Consider the following 16853-nt stretch of genomic DNA (forward strand, 5'->3'; position numbering starts at 1 on the left):
GCAAACCTGTTTACGCGACGGCGAGACCTTGAAAGTTTCCTATTGTACAGAATTTTGTCCTTTATGTGATCAACAAGTAATCGCAAGTGCCCTCGGGCAATTCAGGATTAATTTCACTCGTACTTTCAAAGTTTTCTAAATTGCCCTCGTCGCCTCGCGATTTCGGGCGATTTTGTGAAAACTTTGAAAATACGCGTGAAATTAATCCTTTATTGCCTTCGGGCCAATGCGATTCCATATACTAATCGCTTCATCAATCGATGAAAGACGTAAACAAGTGTCCATACGAGCTATAATAACTTCTTTAACTGAATCCAAAACTCTCCTTTCCACTGGGAAAACTTAACTTATACATTTTTGGATGGAAAAATCCTTTTGCTTTTCCACCAAAAGACGGCGCTTTGCTGCATGTCAATTTCCTCTCACGTTAAGATGAAATAACCGCGTTTAGGTCAAACTAAGTAGAGATGCGTTTCTGAAATTCCTTTTTTCAAAATCCGTTTCAGGCAATCATCAAGTAATCATGCCCTCTTGATTACCAAAAGTGCCCTCGTGTTTAAGAAAAAAATGCCCTCTGTCTCAGCCAATCAGCATTTAGTAATTTTACCCCGTTTGTGATAAACCGTGAAAACATGTTCGTAGAGGTGAAGTTAATAAGAAGTGTTGTCTTTGTATATCACTCGGACTGCTGGGTATGCCTTAATCTTTTAATTGGTAGTTAAGATGGCTACTGCTACTATACTAGCAACTGAAGTAATTGGTAAAGAAAGTATAACATTTTAGTACGGTTTGCCTTAAAAATGGCTCGTTCTTGCCCAAAGAAGAGTTGTGAAAATGGCGTCTACGGAGTGCCTCTGCAACTACAATTTGGTTGTGCACTTTCAACAATAAATTCACATGTTTTCTTCCTTTTTAATAATTGTGAAGCGTGTATAATTTTATAGGTCCCTGATAGTGGCAATTACACATTTTTCGTGTCATGCGATGATCGGTGTGAGTTGTGGAAGTACGATGTAGATGAGCATGGCATTGAAAAGCCGAACAAGAAGGCTGAGGAGAGCTTAACCAAGCAACCAATCAGTACAGTTTATCAAGCGACTGGATATCTCGAGTGGAACAAGTGAGCGACACACCGACGTGACCTTGAAAAGAATTTTGTTGTTGTTGGTGATGTTTTTTTTTTTTTGTTTTTTTGTTTTTTTTTTACTCGACTTTTTTTACTACGTCAGTTATCCTTCATGTTTATTGCTACCTCTTACTCTTTCGGGGTTTCTAATCCTCATATTAATTTTGTCTCCAATTTTTGAAGGTATCCAGACGACCAAATGTCGGAACCAATTTTTCTCGACAAATGTCGCATTTATCAAATGGAAGTTTTTATGCGCGAAGATGGGGCCCGAGACCACGCATCTGTGGGTATGCGCAAACCAAGTGGAGAGTATGAGCGGCCTATTCCTGGATCAAGACTGTTTTGGACTAAACCAGGTGACTTTGCCGTGTGGTCTATTTTACAACAGAGCATCGCATCTGTCATTGTGAAGAGCTAGATAAGAAAACCCTTGGCTGTCATGAATTTTAATTGTTAGTATTCTTTTTGAAGATAATCTGAAGCAAGAAAAGGATAGAGGAGGCAACTGAGTTTTCGACATAGAGATGTATAAATTGGAAAAGTTTTTCTCGATACAGTATCTTGCCTTTTGAGGAAAAAAAAAAAAATCATCAGCAGGCAAAGTTCTAGCCTGTGAACGCAGACGTGTTTCCCGCTGTCGCTTGTCTGCGCCGAAAATAACTTAAGACAAACGACAACCTGCAACCGCACGGCTAGCAATGTCCAGGAAAGCGTTCTGTACGATTGCACACCCAACTATGTTTTTCTTTTTTGTTTTTATTTATTTATTGTTTTTTCGATAATTCTCTTTTTTACTACAATTCTTCGACAGGAACACGCAGCTTGATGGTGACACTGCAGAATCACAAAACGCGTTTATCTGTTGTCGTTGGTTCAAAGTTACATATTTCAGGTTGGTTCAACAAAACAATATAGAACAGTCGGGCATATATCGATACAATAATGGAAGAAATTTAAAAATTTTGTTACGTCTTTAGCATCAGACTTCCGTATAGTGTAGACAGTATCCAGTGAAAATAATATACAAGTAACAATTACATTATTCGCTGCCGATTTCTACGGGGTGATAGCTGATGAGGCTAAAGATGAAGGCCGAATGATCTAATTGTTTCCAATGTTTAAGTAGAATTTTAACTAAAGTTTCTTTAGATAATGGTTTCCAGTTATCTATCTGCAAGTCATGCTGGTTATGTGCCATTAAAATTGACCCTTAAGCGGTATCGTGAATGGGTTGAGGTGCCACTTGAACTTCGCAGCCGCCTAAGGCCCGGTTCATACATCGCATTTCTGCCGTGTCGAATTCAATTCAATTAAGTGCGGCAGAAATGCAACTGTCGATTCATACGTCGCACTTGTGTCGAATTTAATTCAGAATTAATACTGTCGGGTATGTCAGTCAGCGGAAAATGTTTTAAACGTAGAGTATTCAATATGGCGGACGAAAATACTGAGCGACGAAGGACTTTAATTTTGCGAAAAATTGTCCGCCGATGGAACGAGAACGAGAAGGCTGACAACGGAGCAGTATGTGTTGCAATATGTTCAGGTTGCATTGGGTCGAGAATGGCCAAGTTTCTACTTTTTCTTTGGAGGGAAAACATTTACGCATGCTCAATAAATTAACATAATGTATGCATTAGATTCAACACTGCAGAAATTCGACGTCTGAATCGGTGTCGCATTTCTGTCGGATAATGCGACAAGCCCAGTCGAACGTGCGGCAGAAATGCGGCAGCCGATTCAGACGTCGAATTTCTGTCGAATTTAATTCGTTGAATTGAATTCGACACGGCAGAAATGCGACGTATGAACTGGGCCTAAGCAATTGAATTATTTTGTAATTGTTCTAATGTTTCGCCGTTGTGTAAGCGACGTCCAGCCACTATTAAATGCAATTATAATTATCACAGTGATAAATAATCTGATAATCTACAGTAATACAACTGATGTAGTTGTCGAAAACTAAATGTCATCGACAACCAACTGTGTCCTCTGCTCGCACTCCACATGTTGGAGTGTTAGTTGTCGATATCTCAGTCAGCCAGCGGGACCTTGGGTACTACTGTTCACTACGCAAGCTAAACATACAATACGCATTCTCATATCACTGCCCACTGACAACGCAGCTTTGATAGTTGTCGACTAGCGCAAATGGAAAAAACGCTCAAAAAGGTTGCTCTCGACATTTATCAGTGGTCGACAACTAAAGCAGTTTCCCTTTTCGAAAAGGGAAACTGCTTATAGTTGCTGATAACTAAAAACGTAACGTTTAGTTGTCGACAACTCATCTCACACACTATGTTTTTTAATTGTCGATGACATTTAGTTGCCGATAACAAACAATTGTCGACAACTAAATGTGTAGTCTGTGGAGGCTCTTATGAACACTTTGCATTTTCCAACGACCCCCATTTTGCCTTTCTCAGGCTTTTTGTGCATCCTAGTTCGATTAAATCATAAAGCATTTGCCACACATAATTATAGAGATACAGTCGTATAAAAACCATGTCGTTTCTTATCGTTTTATTTCAACAGGTTTTTACCAGTTCTGCTGTGAGGGAGTATATTGCCCGGATTGCCCGTTGGAACTGAACATCTCCACCCTTGAGCAAAATGTGACACTGAATTTGGCGCTTAACTGTGTAAACACATCATTCACAACTACTTTTAAGACGGACAGACAACCTGGAAATTTTACAGTTAAGGTAATAAGTCAAACATGTTTCTTCTCTATACCTGTTGCAGCAAATTAACTTGGTATGGTCATCAGAATTTTCGGCTCGAACATCCAGAATAATTTACCAATCCCAATAGGAATCATGGAAAAAAAAAGTATGAATAAGGTGATAACCAACTTTTGTCGTTTGCCTCCGGTTTCTGTTGCATGAAGCGACTACGATTATTTCTACTCCCTCCTGGATGGGATGCTATAGCATCTATAGCATCTATAGCATATAGTGTTCATTTGTTCACCTGGATGGAGAACAAATGAGTCCATTTTAGGGTTTCCCCCAGCATTAAATTCTCCGGTACCCATTTATACACCAGAGCAGAGAGATGCACTCTGAGAGTACAGCGTCTTGCCCAAGAATACAACACAATGTCTCCAGCCAGGGCTCGAACCCGTACCGCTCGATCCGAAGACGAGCGCACTAACCATGGGGCCACCTTGCCTCACAATGTGTAGTCTGTACAGAACGAAGTACCTACTGTAAGGGACAGAATAACTAAATATAACTGAACGTAACATGATAGAAATACGCATTCAGTTCATTTCAGTTTTTTAACTTTCTTTCACAGGTCATTTATTCATTTGTCAACAATCCAGGTCAAATTATTGGCGAGAGAACGCTAGGTCATGTCCATCTTCGAGGTAAACGTTTTTCTACAGTATTTTGCTTTTTGCCTTTTAACGGCGTTTGAAAAGTACACTCTTTCTTTTGATGAAAATATATTTTATTAGGATATTGTGGCCGAAATTTGCGAAATTTTAAGAAGATACTCCAGGCTAAGACTGAAAGGAATAAACTTTGGGTGTTAAAAATTTGTAAATGCAACACAATTATATGCTTTTATCAAACTGTTTAAATTCTCCCTTCCTCTAAACGGAAAAACAAGCCAAAAACAAATAAAACAACAAAAACATCATTAGCCGTATGTTTGATGCTAATAACATTTCTGCATAAAGTTATGTGTGTCATATCAGGCTTGATTGCCTGCAGTCTGGCTCCAAAATTACTTTTCCGCCTTCAAAGTCAATAAAACGGGAATGACACGCGCGATAATCTGAGAATATTCACAAGAATATTGCCAAAATTTCACATTTGACTGTCTTTTTGATTCTGCTTTATGTTTAGAACGGTTTCACTCCAGCGTTTTCACAGTTTTATATAGCTGGTAGAAACTTCACTCGTCTTACATATAGTTCCCGGTTCTTTTGTTTTTAGCTGCAATAATTGAAAAATGCTCTTTTGAACTTGGATACTGTGGTTGGACCAGCATTGGTGACAAAGACCAATGGAAGTTATCTTCAAATGAAACCTTCGTGAAATATCCAGGTAAGTTAGATAATTCAGGGGCGCAGCCAAGATTTTTTTCAAAGGGGGGATCACATTCTGTCAAAGTGAGGGTACCCACCAAATTGTCATATCATTTTCGCCACCTGTTGTAGGTTGTTTGTTTAAAAAAAATTACAAACGGGGGAGGTCACGGGCACCGCAGGAACCCCCTAGCTACGCTTCTGTAATTGAATATTTTACAAATAGATGACAGATGACGTCAACAGTGGCAAAACAAGTGGCCGATGGGCGAATTTGTTACTGATGTTCTTACCACATTTTCACGTCTTCTTGACCTTTAGAATTAGAATATTGACGTTTTTACTTTTAAAAGTATGCAACTAATCGAAGCTACCCTCTTTTTTCAGGTAGTTTTGCTTACATTGATAACGCGTACAAAGCACGTTTGGAGAGCTCTTTGTTGCCATGGAAACCATTCCATAAATCCGTGGTCTTGTGTTTGCGGTTTCATTACCTCATGCCCACTAAATCAAAGTCAAATTTGAAGGTTTTCCTTAGAAAAACTAAGCGAGAAATGTCAGTATTAGTATGGCAGACGGTTGGATACCACGGTAAAGAAGGGTCAGTGGCTCAGGTAACTTGGCGAGGCGCTGAGGGAATTCAGGTTAGTGAGCAATTTCGGTTTGATCAACATGTCATTTCATGCCTTGTGTCATTGAGACTTTGTATAGTTGATAACAAATTATTCTGTAAGACAACTTTTGATCTTTTTCGTGTTTTGTAGATACTCTTTGAGGGAGAAGGTTTTCGTGATGCCGGGTTGAATGTCGCAATCGATAACATCATTGTAACGACTGAGAACTGCTCCTTGAGGCCTTACTTTGCTGAACCAGGTACACACGCTTTACTTCTTTGTCTCGTCGTTTGATCATTTTCTAAGCTGTCGTGACCAACGGAGGACAATATTAAAATGTTCACTGATCGAGTTCAATTACGTTAGCTATGATTTTAAACTGTATGTGGCTTGGTCAGATGCAATTAAGACAAATATAAAAATAAATAGCACATATAAAGGTGATACTGACCTGTTGGCTGATGCAACGTTGGAAAGTCTCAAAACCAATCGTAGCATGAAGTGGATAATTTCTGAGAGACTGCTGCAAAAAATATATAAATTTCGGTTGTGTGTGTGTGTGTTCTTTTTTTGTCAATAAAGATCACAGGTGTAGCGATAAGCAATTTACGTGCAAAAATGGCGAATGTGTCAAGAAAAATCTGCGCTGTGATGGTGACTTTGCATGTAAAGATGAATCAGACGAAGACGATTGTGAATGCCCTTCCAGCATGTTTACCTGTCAGGGGGGGAAATGCCTCCCGGCAACAGATGTGTGCGACGGAAAAAACGACTGCTCTTACGGAGATGACGAAAACAATTGCCGTAAGTACATAGGTAGTTTTTGGTAGTGGTTTAGGGTTAGTATTGCATTCTCATACACCACACACACACAAATAATTATACGAGCCAATCACACCGCTTTTCGCCTATTATCGAAACACTGTATTGGCTTTGAGGTGTGGCGAACTAACAGTTCACAGGTTTGTGTGCTGGACTCCGGATAGGGTGGTCTTGGTTCGAGACCTGGCCATGTCACTGCCTTGGGTCCTTGGGCGAGTCACTTTGTTCCCGCAGTGCCTCTCTTCGCCCAGGTTCATAGATGGATACAGGCGAAGTAACAGCTCGTATAAGCCCTGAGATGGAAATAGCACTTCATCCCATAGGGCTAGAATCACAACTGAAACGAGAGATAAACGACGCCTGATGTTGTCAAAAGACGTCATCATGAAAATTGTCTATTGCCATTCAAGTTGATGGTGCATATTTTTCTTAGTTACAGTACTAATGAACATTATTATGGTTTGTTGATTTGGGCGCATTATCTTTCCTTTTCTCATGGTTTAGAATTACTTTTCAGGGAATCCATGCCATTCTAGATATCAGTGTGTTGATGGATCTTGTATTTCCTGGTCAAATACATGTCGTCAAACAAGTTTCTGCAGAGACGGAACTAGCACGCCTTCTGTATGCGGTAAGTCAGGTGTAGCACATTAGCCAAAAGAAACGAAACTTGAACGCTTGGATTTCGTTTAAAAGACACTATTTCCGTGGCTAAAATTTGTTTTTCAATTTGTGTTGACGTTGGTAGATGGAAATGACAAGTTTTGCAGTGTTGATCTAAACCAAAAAGATCCATGCGTTGATTTGTTTGCATATGCTCTTCGCTCGTCCTTTCGTTTGCAGGGTCTGGAAAGTGCCACCTCAATAATTTAGCATGTAACTCCACCGAGCATGCGAGATGTAAATCTTTTCGAGGTAAGATGAAATCTCACTGAGTTCCATCACGTTTACATTAACATATTCATGTTTGTTTTAGACATATTCAGACATTTTCGATTCAGTTAACACCTTTCCGCTTTCAACTGGGAATGAATTCACCAACCTGCAAAGATGGTTTGAAATGCAATTGTCAGTTTTAGCATGATTTAAGAAAGCTTGAAGAAAAAATCTTTGTTGACTTTATTTTACTCTGTCATAGTAATCGCACATTTCGCATAAACAATATCCGATATTGTTTATGCGAAATGTTGAATCGCACATTTCGCAAAAACAATATCCAATGAATGGATGGCTTCGTTAAAGTGTGGCTACGACATGAAACGCATTATAACATGACAAACGAGCGCTATTTGATATCACATCAGAACAGATATGAAAACACAAAGCAGAAAATGACTGCGACATTTCGCTGTCACGAATAGGCCATTTTACAGTTATGTGCTTAGTTACCTGACCTATGAATGCAAGCGACCTCGCTTTGATACAGACCTCTCTGCTTTTCTCATTTAAATGCCAACTAGTTAGCATAAGAACAACGTGATTTACACGGCAAAATCAATGAGGTCTGTATCAAAACAAGATCACCTCCAGCCTCACTGTCATTCAAAGGCCAAGTCATTGAGCGAACAACTATACAATGGTCTATTTTCGCACTCTGAAGTTCTACTTCCAAACATTCAATTTTGCAATTCTTCGTTTCCACAGAATTTGAGGTCTTTTTGGCGAAATCATATTGTTGTTTCAACGAAATTTCTTGACAACAATGAGCAAAATTCCACGAAACTCGTTTATATTACTTTTGCAGAACACTGTGTGTACAAACCGTTGTGTTATCCATCTCAATATAAAGGGTGCAGAGTGAGACATCCCAAGAGACTAGAGAAATTTAATTATACAAATCGAGTTGTGGATTTGTAGCAGAGCTCTCTTGAGCTTTGACGTCGGAGTAAATTTTTTTCGATGTAGAAGTAACAGAAGTAAAAATGTTCAGTGTGAAATGAAGCGTTGCGTCCGTCTTCATGACTAGTCCCGTACTGCTAATTTATGTTATCAACTCAATAAATTGTTTTTTTGTTGACTAACAGTTTCGCAGATTTTTACTGCATCAATATATATATATCAACGATTTAACAGCTCATTGCTTTAAGCGTTTTGTTTCTAATTGTCTATTGAAAGTCCTCCGTTGAGGTTCCAAAATGAAACTGAGGAAGAAGTTAATTATTCTCGCACTGTCGTTCACTCGTTTTGGTCTTCCGCCTTTCATTGCTCGTAACCTTCCTCACTCGATTGGTCTCAAACAGGTCATTGCAGTTTTCAAACTGGACAGTGTGGATTGAAACCTGATAGGAATGCGACCTTTTACTGGACCGTGGGCTCAGGCCAGACACCAACGGAAAAGACTGGACCGAGTTATGATCACTCCACGTTCAGTAAAGATGGTAAGACAATTCACAAGTGTCTCTCTTGTAAGTTAAAGAGGCAATGACAAATTTCTCAAACAAGCGATAAACAAACGTTTCTTGACCTTTTCATAACAGTTTTCGTCAGCAACTACCTTTGGTGTTTCTCTTGTGTTTATCATTGTCGAAAGCGATCATGTTTTACTAAATTTTGTTCATAAATTGTAAAACAGTTATCACAGCACCGAATTTGGTTCATCTTTCCCGCTCACGGAGCTAGCCATAGAATAATAGTAAGAAAAGTAAGACAATAAAAACAATGCATAAGACGGATAAGTGTCATTTACATGTGAGCTCTACTTGGTTGAGTTAAACTCTTCGTTGCATTGTAAAATGACTAAAATCTTTTTTCGCGACCAAACCAATTATTTTGTTTCACTAGTTAGCATAGTGAATATGATACTACTAACAGCAGTACGAATGCGGAAAAATCCCGAGCCTTTCTCTTTATACATAAACTTTAACAGAGGTTCTATTTTGCAGGATCGTACATCTTCATTGAAGCTTCTCAGAGAAACCCGGGAGACGAGGCGAGGCTGTTAAGCGACGAGATAGAACCCAGTGAAGCAGTTTGTGTTCAATTCTGGTATCACATGCACGGGTTACATGTTGGCAGTCTGAGTATTTATCTGAAAAATAACCAATCAGAAACACTCGTCTGGAGGCTCTCAGGAGATCAAGGAAACCGCTGGAGATTTGGACAGATGGCTCTGAATAGTACAAGTCTATATACAGTAAGCTGTCAAGGCAACCTATAAGACTGATTAGTAATTACTTTGGTTTTGGTTTTACGACCCTCATTTGGAAACCGATCTCTGGTTGTTATAACGTACATAATGTAGTTTGTGGATTAGTTACGGATAAAATGGCTACAATACTCTGTGACCAAATAATTTGTTTCCAGTTGTACTAAAAATATGCTAGAAAACGCTCCATTGGAACCAATGTAACAATGGCATTTTTGTATTTCCGTTAGTTTGTAATAGAAGGAACAGTCGGTAATGGCAGTAGAGGTGATATTGCAGTGGATGACTTAACGGTGGTGGATGGAGACTGTCAAGAAATTATAAAACAGGGTAAGTTGTGTAAATGTAAACTACAAATCAATAATTCTCTCATCCCAATTTTGGCTAATTACTTTCGATTCAAGGGCGACGTCACCGTTTGTTTTCAACTGCGATATGTAAACAACATTCCACTGTTCACAAATACCAAATGCCTAGCTAATTCGCATAGAAGGAATTCTGACTTTAAAATGGTATTTCTCTCCCCGACGGCAGTAGTAACGATTTTTGTCTTATTCTCCAGCAAGTCCAGACTGCGACTTTGAAGAGAGTATGTGTGATTGGGATGCTCAACAGGGATGGGTTCTAACAACACGCATAGAGGCATTTGAAACATCTGGTAGGCGCTCTTTTACGTAAGTCACAATGTATTTGGATGTTTTACAACATATTTATGTTAAGGAGGTTTGAGTATGAAAAATAAGTGATTGTCAAATTGATGTCGAAGATGAGCAAATGAAAATTAGCCATTGGACAATAGCGAAAAATAGAATGATCCGTAAATTAGGAACAGAAGTAGGCATGGCTATCAGAATTGATAGACATGCTTTGCTAATTGAAATTAGTGGGCCTAGTGAGAACACTTAGTTAGCACTGACCAATACATCATGTGACATTCTGTTATAAGGTGGATTCGTTGCTTCTCTCCCTGCTGGAGCTTCTGACCTGCCTTCAACCCTCTCATCTCCGGTCATCAACATCCACGATTACGAATGGAAGTGTTTACGTTTCTGGTATTTCATTGGCACTAAGGACGCGCGAGACTGGCATACAGCGTCGTTAATGGTCTTACTAAGGACATCAACGTCAAACCAAGTGACGCTCCTTTTCTTTGCGGATGACGTGACACATAAGGCGCAGTATACACAGATGCCCCTATCTAGAAATTCCACTAATTCAAAGGTATTAAGAAACCTCCTACTACTCACACTCCAAGTAAACCATGATTGTTTACTCCTCTTGTTTAACTGTGAGCAAAGATTTGCGAAAAATGTACCTTAGATCATTTAATTTCCCTGTAACAGCTTTAGCTCTCCAATTCTTCCACTGGTCGCTGTTAAACTATTTTCTTTAAGCCATTAAAGTAGATATTGATTAAATTCGATCTAGCCTATTTTGAAAAGTATTTTTGACTACTTTTTTGATAGCCTTTTTTTTGACTACTTTTCCTGCATTTTGTTATAGATTTATTTCGTTGGTTTCAATGGTAGACAGTTTTTAGCTATTGATGACGTTTCCTTCACTAAAGAGCCATGTAAACAAATTCCTTGGAAACAAAATGAAGGTAATAAGGTAGACACTAGATTCTTTTTAATGACTGGGTTTCTAAATGATTGGCCATATTCCTCCATTACTTCTGGTTTACGCCAAGTTTGTTTGTCTGTTTGTTTGTTTGTTTGTTCGTTTGTTTTTCATTTTTGTTACCTGGCCTGTTGAAATGTATTTTTTCCATAAAATGCATTTATTCCATGAAATATTTAGAATGTCAAAAAGATCTCGGCATGGAAAACGGTGAGATCTCTGACAGACAGATTACTGCCTCATCGCAACTGGATGCCAGTCACGCTGCCACCCAAGGCAGATTAAACTTGAAAGCAACTGGAAACAAAGCAGGGTCTTGGTCAGCTCTCAGCAATGATCCCAGTCAATGGCTCCAGGTTGATCTGGGCTGTTCGAACACTAAAGTGACACGTGTAGCAACGCAAGGTAGAAATGATCCGCCTCAGTGGGTAACCAAGTACAAACTGCAGTTCAGTAACGATGGAGTGAAATTCCACTATTATACAAAGCTAAGACAAACTGGAAACAAGGTAGAATACGTTTATAGGACCTTGAACTTTGGTGTAAGAGAAGGATATTATAACAACAACAATAACGTTAACGACAATAGCATATTAGAATGAGAAAACAATTTCAGAGGGGCATTGCCCCAATCTTTCTTCGGGTAAAACAGCCTAGATTGGATAACTCAGCTCCAAACGAGTAATTTAGCTACCTTAATTTAGGTCGCGAATATTCTTAAGGCAAAAGGTTTTGAAGGAAAAAGGTTTTCAAAGTTAAGGTGGAAGATGGATTTCTAATTTTTTGGCGTTTGCAATGTTTAAAATGATGTATTCCAAAAAATTACGATCTCTCTGATATAGGATTTTGCTGGAAACGCAGACCAGAGCACTGTTGTCTACCACGAGCTAAATCCTCCGATCAGAGCACGCTACGTCCGCTTTTTACCACAGGCGTGGCATGGGCACATCTCAATGAGGGTGGAGCTGTATGGATGTCGCAGAGGTTAGGATTTTGCCTTTTAATTTGGCAAACACACAAAATCTTTTTGCAATTAAACTGCGATTATTTTTCTTGTCATATGACGATATAGTTAACAATAAAGATTAGCGGAAAAACTGAGCAACGACGTTTCGGTGTCATCCTGGCACCATTTTCAAGTTAAAAAATATTTGTGCGAAAAGTAAACTAATTTATACCAATGGTAGAGGTGCGAAATTGAATAAATTAAATTAAGATTAAGATAGCTGTTCAGTGTTCATGTTCATTCCAATGAGGTGTCAAACACTGGTAATGAGTTCAGTGTCTGTTCAAAGCCTAAACAAATACTTTTGCGCGAATGGAGTCTGACTGTGTGTTAAGGCTCGGTTTCTTCTTGCGAATCCACAACATTTCGTGGATCAAGCAATTGAACTTTCCCTGACATTTCTTTAGGATCTTAAAGTTGTTAGTCAGGTCACTAGCCGTCTAGACACTAGACACTAGCCGTCATCTTTACAAGCGCATTGAGGAACACCGATTTACCGCCATCGGAAAACACCTTCAAAATGAACACCGAGTTGATACAGTTGGTGACCTGACTAACAACTTTAAGATCCTAAAGAAATGTCAGGGAAAGTTCGATTGCTTGATCCACGAAATGTTGTGGATTCGCAAGAAGAAACCGAGCCTTAACACACAGTCAGACTCCAGTCGCGCAAAAGTATTTGTTTAGGCTTTGAACAGACACTGAACTCATTACCAGTGTTTGACACCTCATTGGAATGAACATGAACACTGAACAGCTATCTTAATCTTAATTTAATTTATTCAATTTCGCACCTCTACCATTGGTTTAAATTAGTTTACTTTTCGCACAAATATTTTTTAACTTGAAAATGGTGCCAGGATGACACCGAAACGTCGTTGCTCAGTTTTTTCGCTAATCTTTATTGTTAACTGTATTTCCAAATTTAATCTTATAAGAATATGATGATATTTCACATTTATTCCACGAGCGCGCATTGGATATGAGATGGTAGATGGTCAACGAGGCACAAAGCGCCGAGTTTGCTTTAACCATCTCATATCCAACAAGCGCGAGTGGAATAATCGTCTTATTAACAACGCCCCCAAAATATGGAAATCTAAAATAAAATAAAAATAAAAACGCGCTGAAAAATCATGCGTACGCTTACCATGTTATTTTGTAGAGCACGGTTTAATGGCTCATGTACCATGATGGCTATAACAATCAAAACTCTTGAATTGCATTATCAAATGACCTAGTGTCTGATATCTGACATTTTTAATGTGAGAAGTTATCGGTAGCCTTTAGGGACTTGTAGGTAACGAAATGCTTTTAGAACTGTGCATGTCATTTAAACAAGCAAATAACAACATGGAAATGTTTGGTAGAGACGATAATCGGATTCCTACCTGTCTAGTCAAATAATAAAGCCTTTTTTTCTTCATAGAAAGCCTGTATCATTTGACTGAAGCTTTATAGAAGCAAGTGATACTATTTTTTGTAAAACGTTACAATATTAATAGAGACCACCTATGTAGTTTTGAAAGGGAAAACGTTGTTAGCGAGCGACGCATGCTTTGTCTCGTAAATAAGGACGTGTCTCTAAATTTGGTGAGTAACTGCGAAAAATTAGTAAAATCAACAACTTGTGTTTTTTTTTTCAAACTTAAGGATTCCAGTGTATCGGCAGTAATAAATACGAACGGAGGCTCATTATTATTAAAAGTCGTACCAAAATAAACTATTTGCATCGATTCCATAAATTTTTTAGATTGCCAAGAAGCTCTCGGTATGGAAAACGGTGCAATCCTTGACGGACAAATTAGCGCCTCTTCTGAATTGGATGGCGATAATGCAGCCATCCAGGGAAGACTCTACTTTCAAGCAACTGCAACAAAAGAGGGAGCTTGGTCAGCTGCTCAAAGTGATCGCAAGCAATGGCTTCAGATTGATCTTGGAAGTCAGTTTACTAAAGTGACACGTATAGCAACGCAAGGACAAAATGGCGGTCATACTCAGTGGGTAAGACGGTACATGCTTCAGTATGGTAACGATGGAGTAAACTTCCACCAAACCACAAATAAGGTGAGTGATGTAGAATTCCCTAACGAATGTTTGATCAAATTGTTCTGACAGATCTGCTTCAATTAGAGTCCGCGTTATCACTATGGATTGCAGCGGTGCTCTTGTAATTATTTCAAACAGTTTTATATTGGGAATTGTTTAAGACTTCTCGTAAATCACGTCCGAGGGTTGTTCGACTAGTTTAGTCGTGGAAACTGGAAGATATGGATTGGAAGTTTAAGAGTGTGTAATTGGTTCAATTAGCCATTTTTGCAGAGGTTCCTCTAACTTGAAGGAAATAAAATATTTTGACTCTTTTTTGGCCTAATTATTTACTCTTCAAACCTAACATTATTGGCAAGTTTTAGCGAAATAAGGGATTTGAGCTGTATCACATCCTCCTTGGTTCTGCCTGTTCTTTTCATGTACTCACTCTAAAGCAATAGTATTTGAAAATCATGCATTACCGTTTTCCCTTTTCAGGAATTTGATGGAAACACAGACGAAGACACTGTTGTTTATCATGAGTTAAACCCACCAATCAGGGCACGTTTTATTCGTTTTCGACCAGTGGCTTGGAATAAAGCCATATCAATGAGGGTTGAGCTCTATGGTTGTCAAGAAGGTAGGAAGATTATAAATTATTCTCGATAAACAAGATTATACCATAAGGTGTGTGAGCCTGGTGGCCCTTCAGGTGGATGCATATTTTTAATCTCGTGAAGCTGGATGGGTGCCTGCCATTCAACCAAAAATTCGGAGATTTCAATACCGGGAGCAAATGGGAAAAAGTCACAAATTGTTAAATTGCCGAGATGCGAACCATTTAATCTAAAATTCCAGAAATCTCGGGAGAAAACTATGATAGATCAGCACTACAGCTCACCTAAGCTCACCCAATTTTAAGCAATTTCAGCTCTTACCAACTGGTCAGAATGGACTGAGAAGTAGCCGTGTAAGGTTGAGATTTAATGCCGATTTAAATATTGCAAAAAATTAGAGGGCTCAGTACGGAGGCAAGGAAGCTTTGTCCTACAGAAATCGTTCCCGTTATTTCTCACTACAGAAGGAAGCTATTGGCATATACCTATTAGAGTTAGAAAAAGGGGTAAAGTATTAAGAATAATGGAAAATTCTAAGCACTTAAATCGAAAGGCAAGACTAGTCAAAAGCAGCTTGAAAATTTGCAAAATTACACGGATTTGTATGGAAAGTGACTGGAGGGCAAAGTGTCTTTTTCCGATATAAATCCTCCTAGTTTCAAACATCCATAAAAATTTCCTCTTGAAGGATATAAACCTGAAAATATGCTTGTAAACTTATTAATGAATCTTCTTCTCATTTCTGATAACATTATGAATTACCAATCAATAAATAAGTGTGTTCTTGAAAAGCACGTCACGCGACCGTCGTAGTAGGCCTATTTTCAAGTTTATCTCAGCGTGTATAAGGTTTTACTTATACTGCAAGGAAATCATCCTTCTTTGATACTGGGCCCACATTTTCCCCATAAAAGACTGCTACTCATCCAATTTGAAGTCATAGTTAAACAATAATAAACAGAATTACCTAAGATACCATGATCCTGAGTCTCTTTAAAAATTGCTGAAATCAGTTCAATTCAGATCAACTTACCTGCTCTCATTCAATGACAATTAACGTTTTAGAATGCCAAGAAGCTCTGGGGATGAGAACCGGCGCAATCTCTGATGCACAAATTACAGCTTCCTCAATATGGGATTCCAGTCATGAAGCCTTCCAGGGCAGACTTAACTTTCAACCAATTCCAATGAAGTCGGGATCTTGGTCAGCTGGTAGAAATGATTTTAATCCATGGCTCGAGGTCTTCTTGGGTCCGCTGCTCAATGTGACAGGCATAGCAACGCAAGGAAGAAGTGATCTTGATCAGTGGGTGACCAGGTACAGGTTAACGTTCCGTGACGATGGACTGAGCTTTCAGGACTACAGAGAGAATGGGTCTCACGTCAAGGTGAGAAGACGGCTAAATAAAAGCGGTCTCCATGTTTATTGTTATTGTTGTTGTTGTTGTTGTTGTTGTTGTTGTTGTTTAGTTAAGAAGTTTAAAGATGATTTCAAGTCATTAATGCGCAGTCTCGTCACCCCAGAGCGAACGAAAAAAACTTATAATTCTAGTTGGTGTTGCAGTTTGCGACCATTGAACACGGGTGTGCATCTTTTGAGTTATGGATGCACGATGGACATGAACGTACCATGTTATATAAACGCTTACAGTTTGACATCTATCTGATTTAGATTTTTGATGGAAATAGAGACCGGAACACTGTTGTCCGTCATTACCTAAACCCATCAAACCTGGCCGCACGTTTCATCCGTTTCCATCCAGTAGATTGGTGGGGGCACATATCAATGAGAGTGGAGCTATACGGGTGTCCTATAGGTACTGTGCAAGG

General features: G+C 38.9%; 1 protein-coding gene across 3 annotated transcripts in view; it reads left to right on the forward strand.

Moving 5' to 3' along the window:
* Window positions 1-16853, forward strand: part of LOC145488618 (uncharacterized) — a 62836-nt gene that overhangs the window by 17154 nt on the left and 28829 nt on the right. For all 3 annotated transcript variants that reach the window (XM_081467504.1, XM_081467507.1, XM_081467505.1), the window contains 23 exons: window positions 945-1120; window positions 1310-1485; window positions 1941-2021; window positions 3665-3834; window positions 4430-4502; window positions 5077-5187; window positions 5556-5812; window positions 5933-6041; window positions 6365-6586; window positions 7122-7235; window positions 7448-7519; window positions 8845-8982; window positions 9487-9737; window positions 9980-10079; window positions 10312-10407; window positions 10696-10970; window positions 11253-11352; window positions 11550-11878; window positions 12212-12353; window positions 14129-14442; window positions 14905-15046; window positions 16089-16411; window positions 16696-16852. In XM_081467504.1, coding sequence (XP_081323630.1) covers window positions 945-1120; window positions 1310-1485; window positions 1941-2021; window positions 3665-3834; window positions 4430-4502; window positions 5077-5187; window positions 5556-5812; window positions 5933-6041; window positions 6365-6586; window positions 7122-7235; window positions 7448-7519; window positions 8845-8982; window positions 9487-9737; window positions 9980-10079; window positions 10312-10407; window positions 10696-10970; window positions 11253-11352; window positions 11550-11878; window positions 12212-12353; window positions 14129-14442; window positions 14905-15046; window positions 16089-16411; window positions 16696-16852 — 3928 coding nt within the window. The remainder of the gene's footprint in view (window positions 1-944; window positions 1121-1309; window positions 1486-1940; window positions 2022-3664; window positions 3835-4429; window positions 4503-5076; window positions 5188-5555; window positions 5813-5932; window positions 6042-6364; window positions 6587-7121; window positions 7236-7447; window positions 7520-8844; window positions 8983-9486; window positions 9738-9979; window positions 10080-10311; window positions 10408-10695; window positions 10971-11252; window positions 11353-11549; window positions 11879-12211; window positions 12354-14128; window positions 14443-14904; window positions 15047-16088; window positions 16412-16695; window position 16853) is intronic.

This window comes from Orbicella franksi, chromosome 5 (genome assembly GCF_964199315.1).
Source record: "Orbicella franksi chromosome 5, jaOrbFran1.1, whole genome shotgun sequence".
Lineage (NCBI taxonomy): Eukaryota > Metazoa > Cnidaria > Anthozoa > Scleractinia > Merulinidae > Orbicella > Orbicella franksi.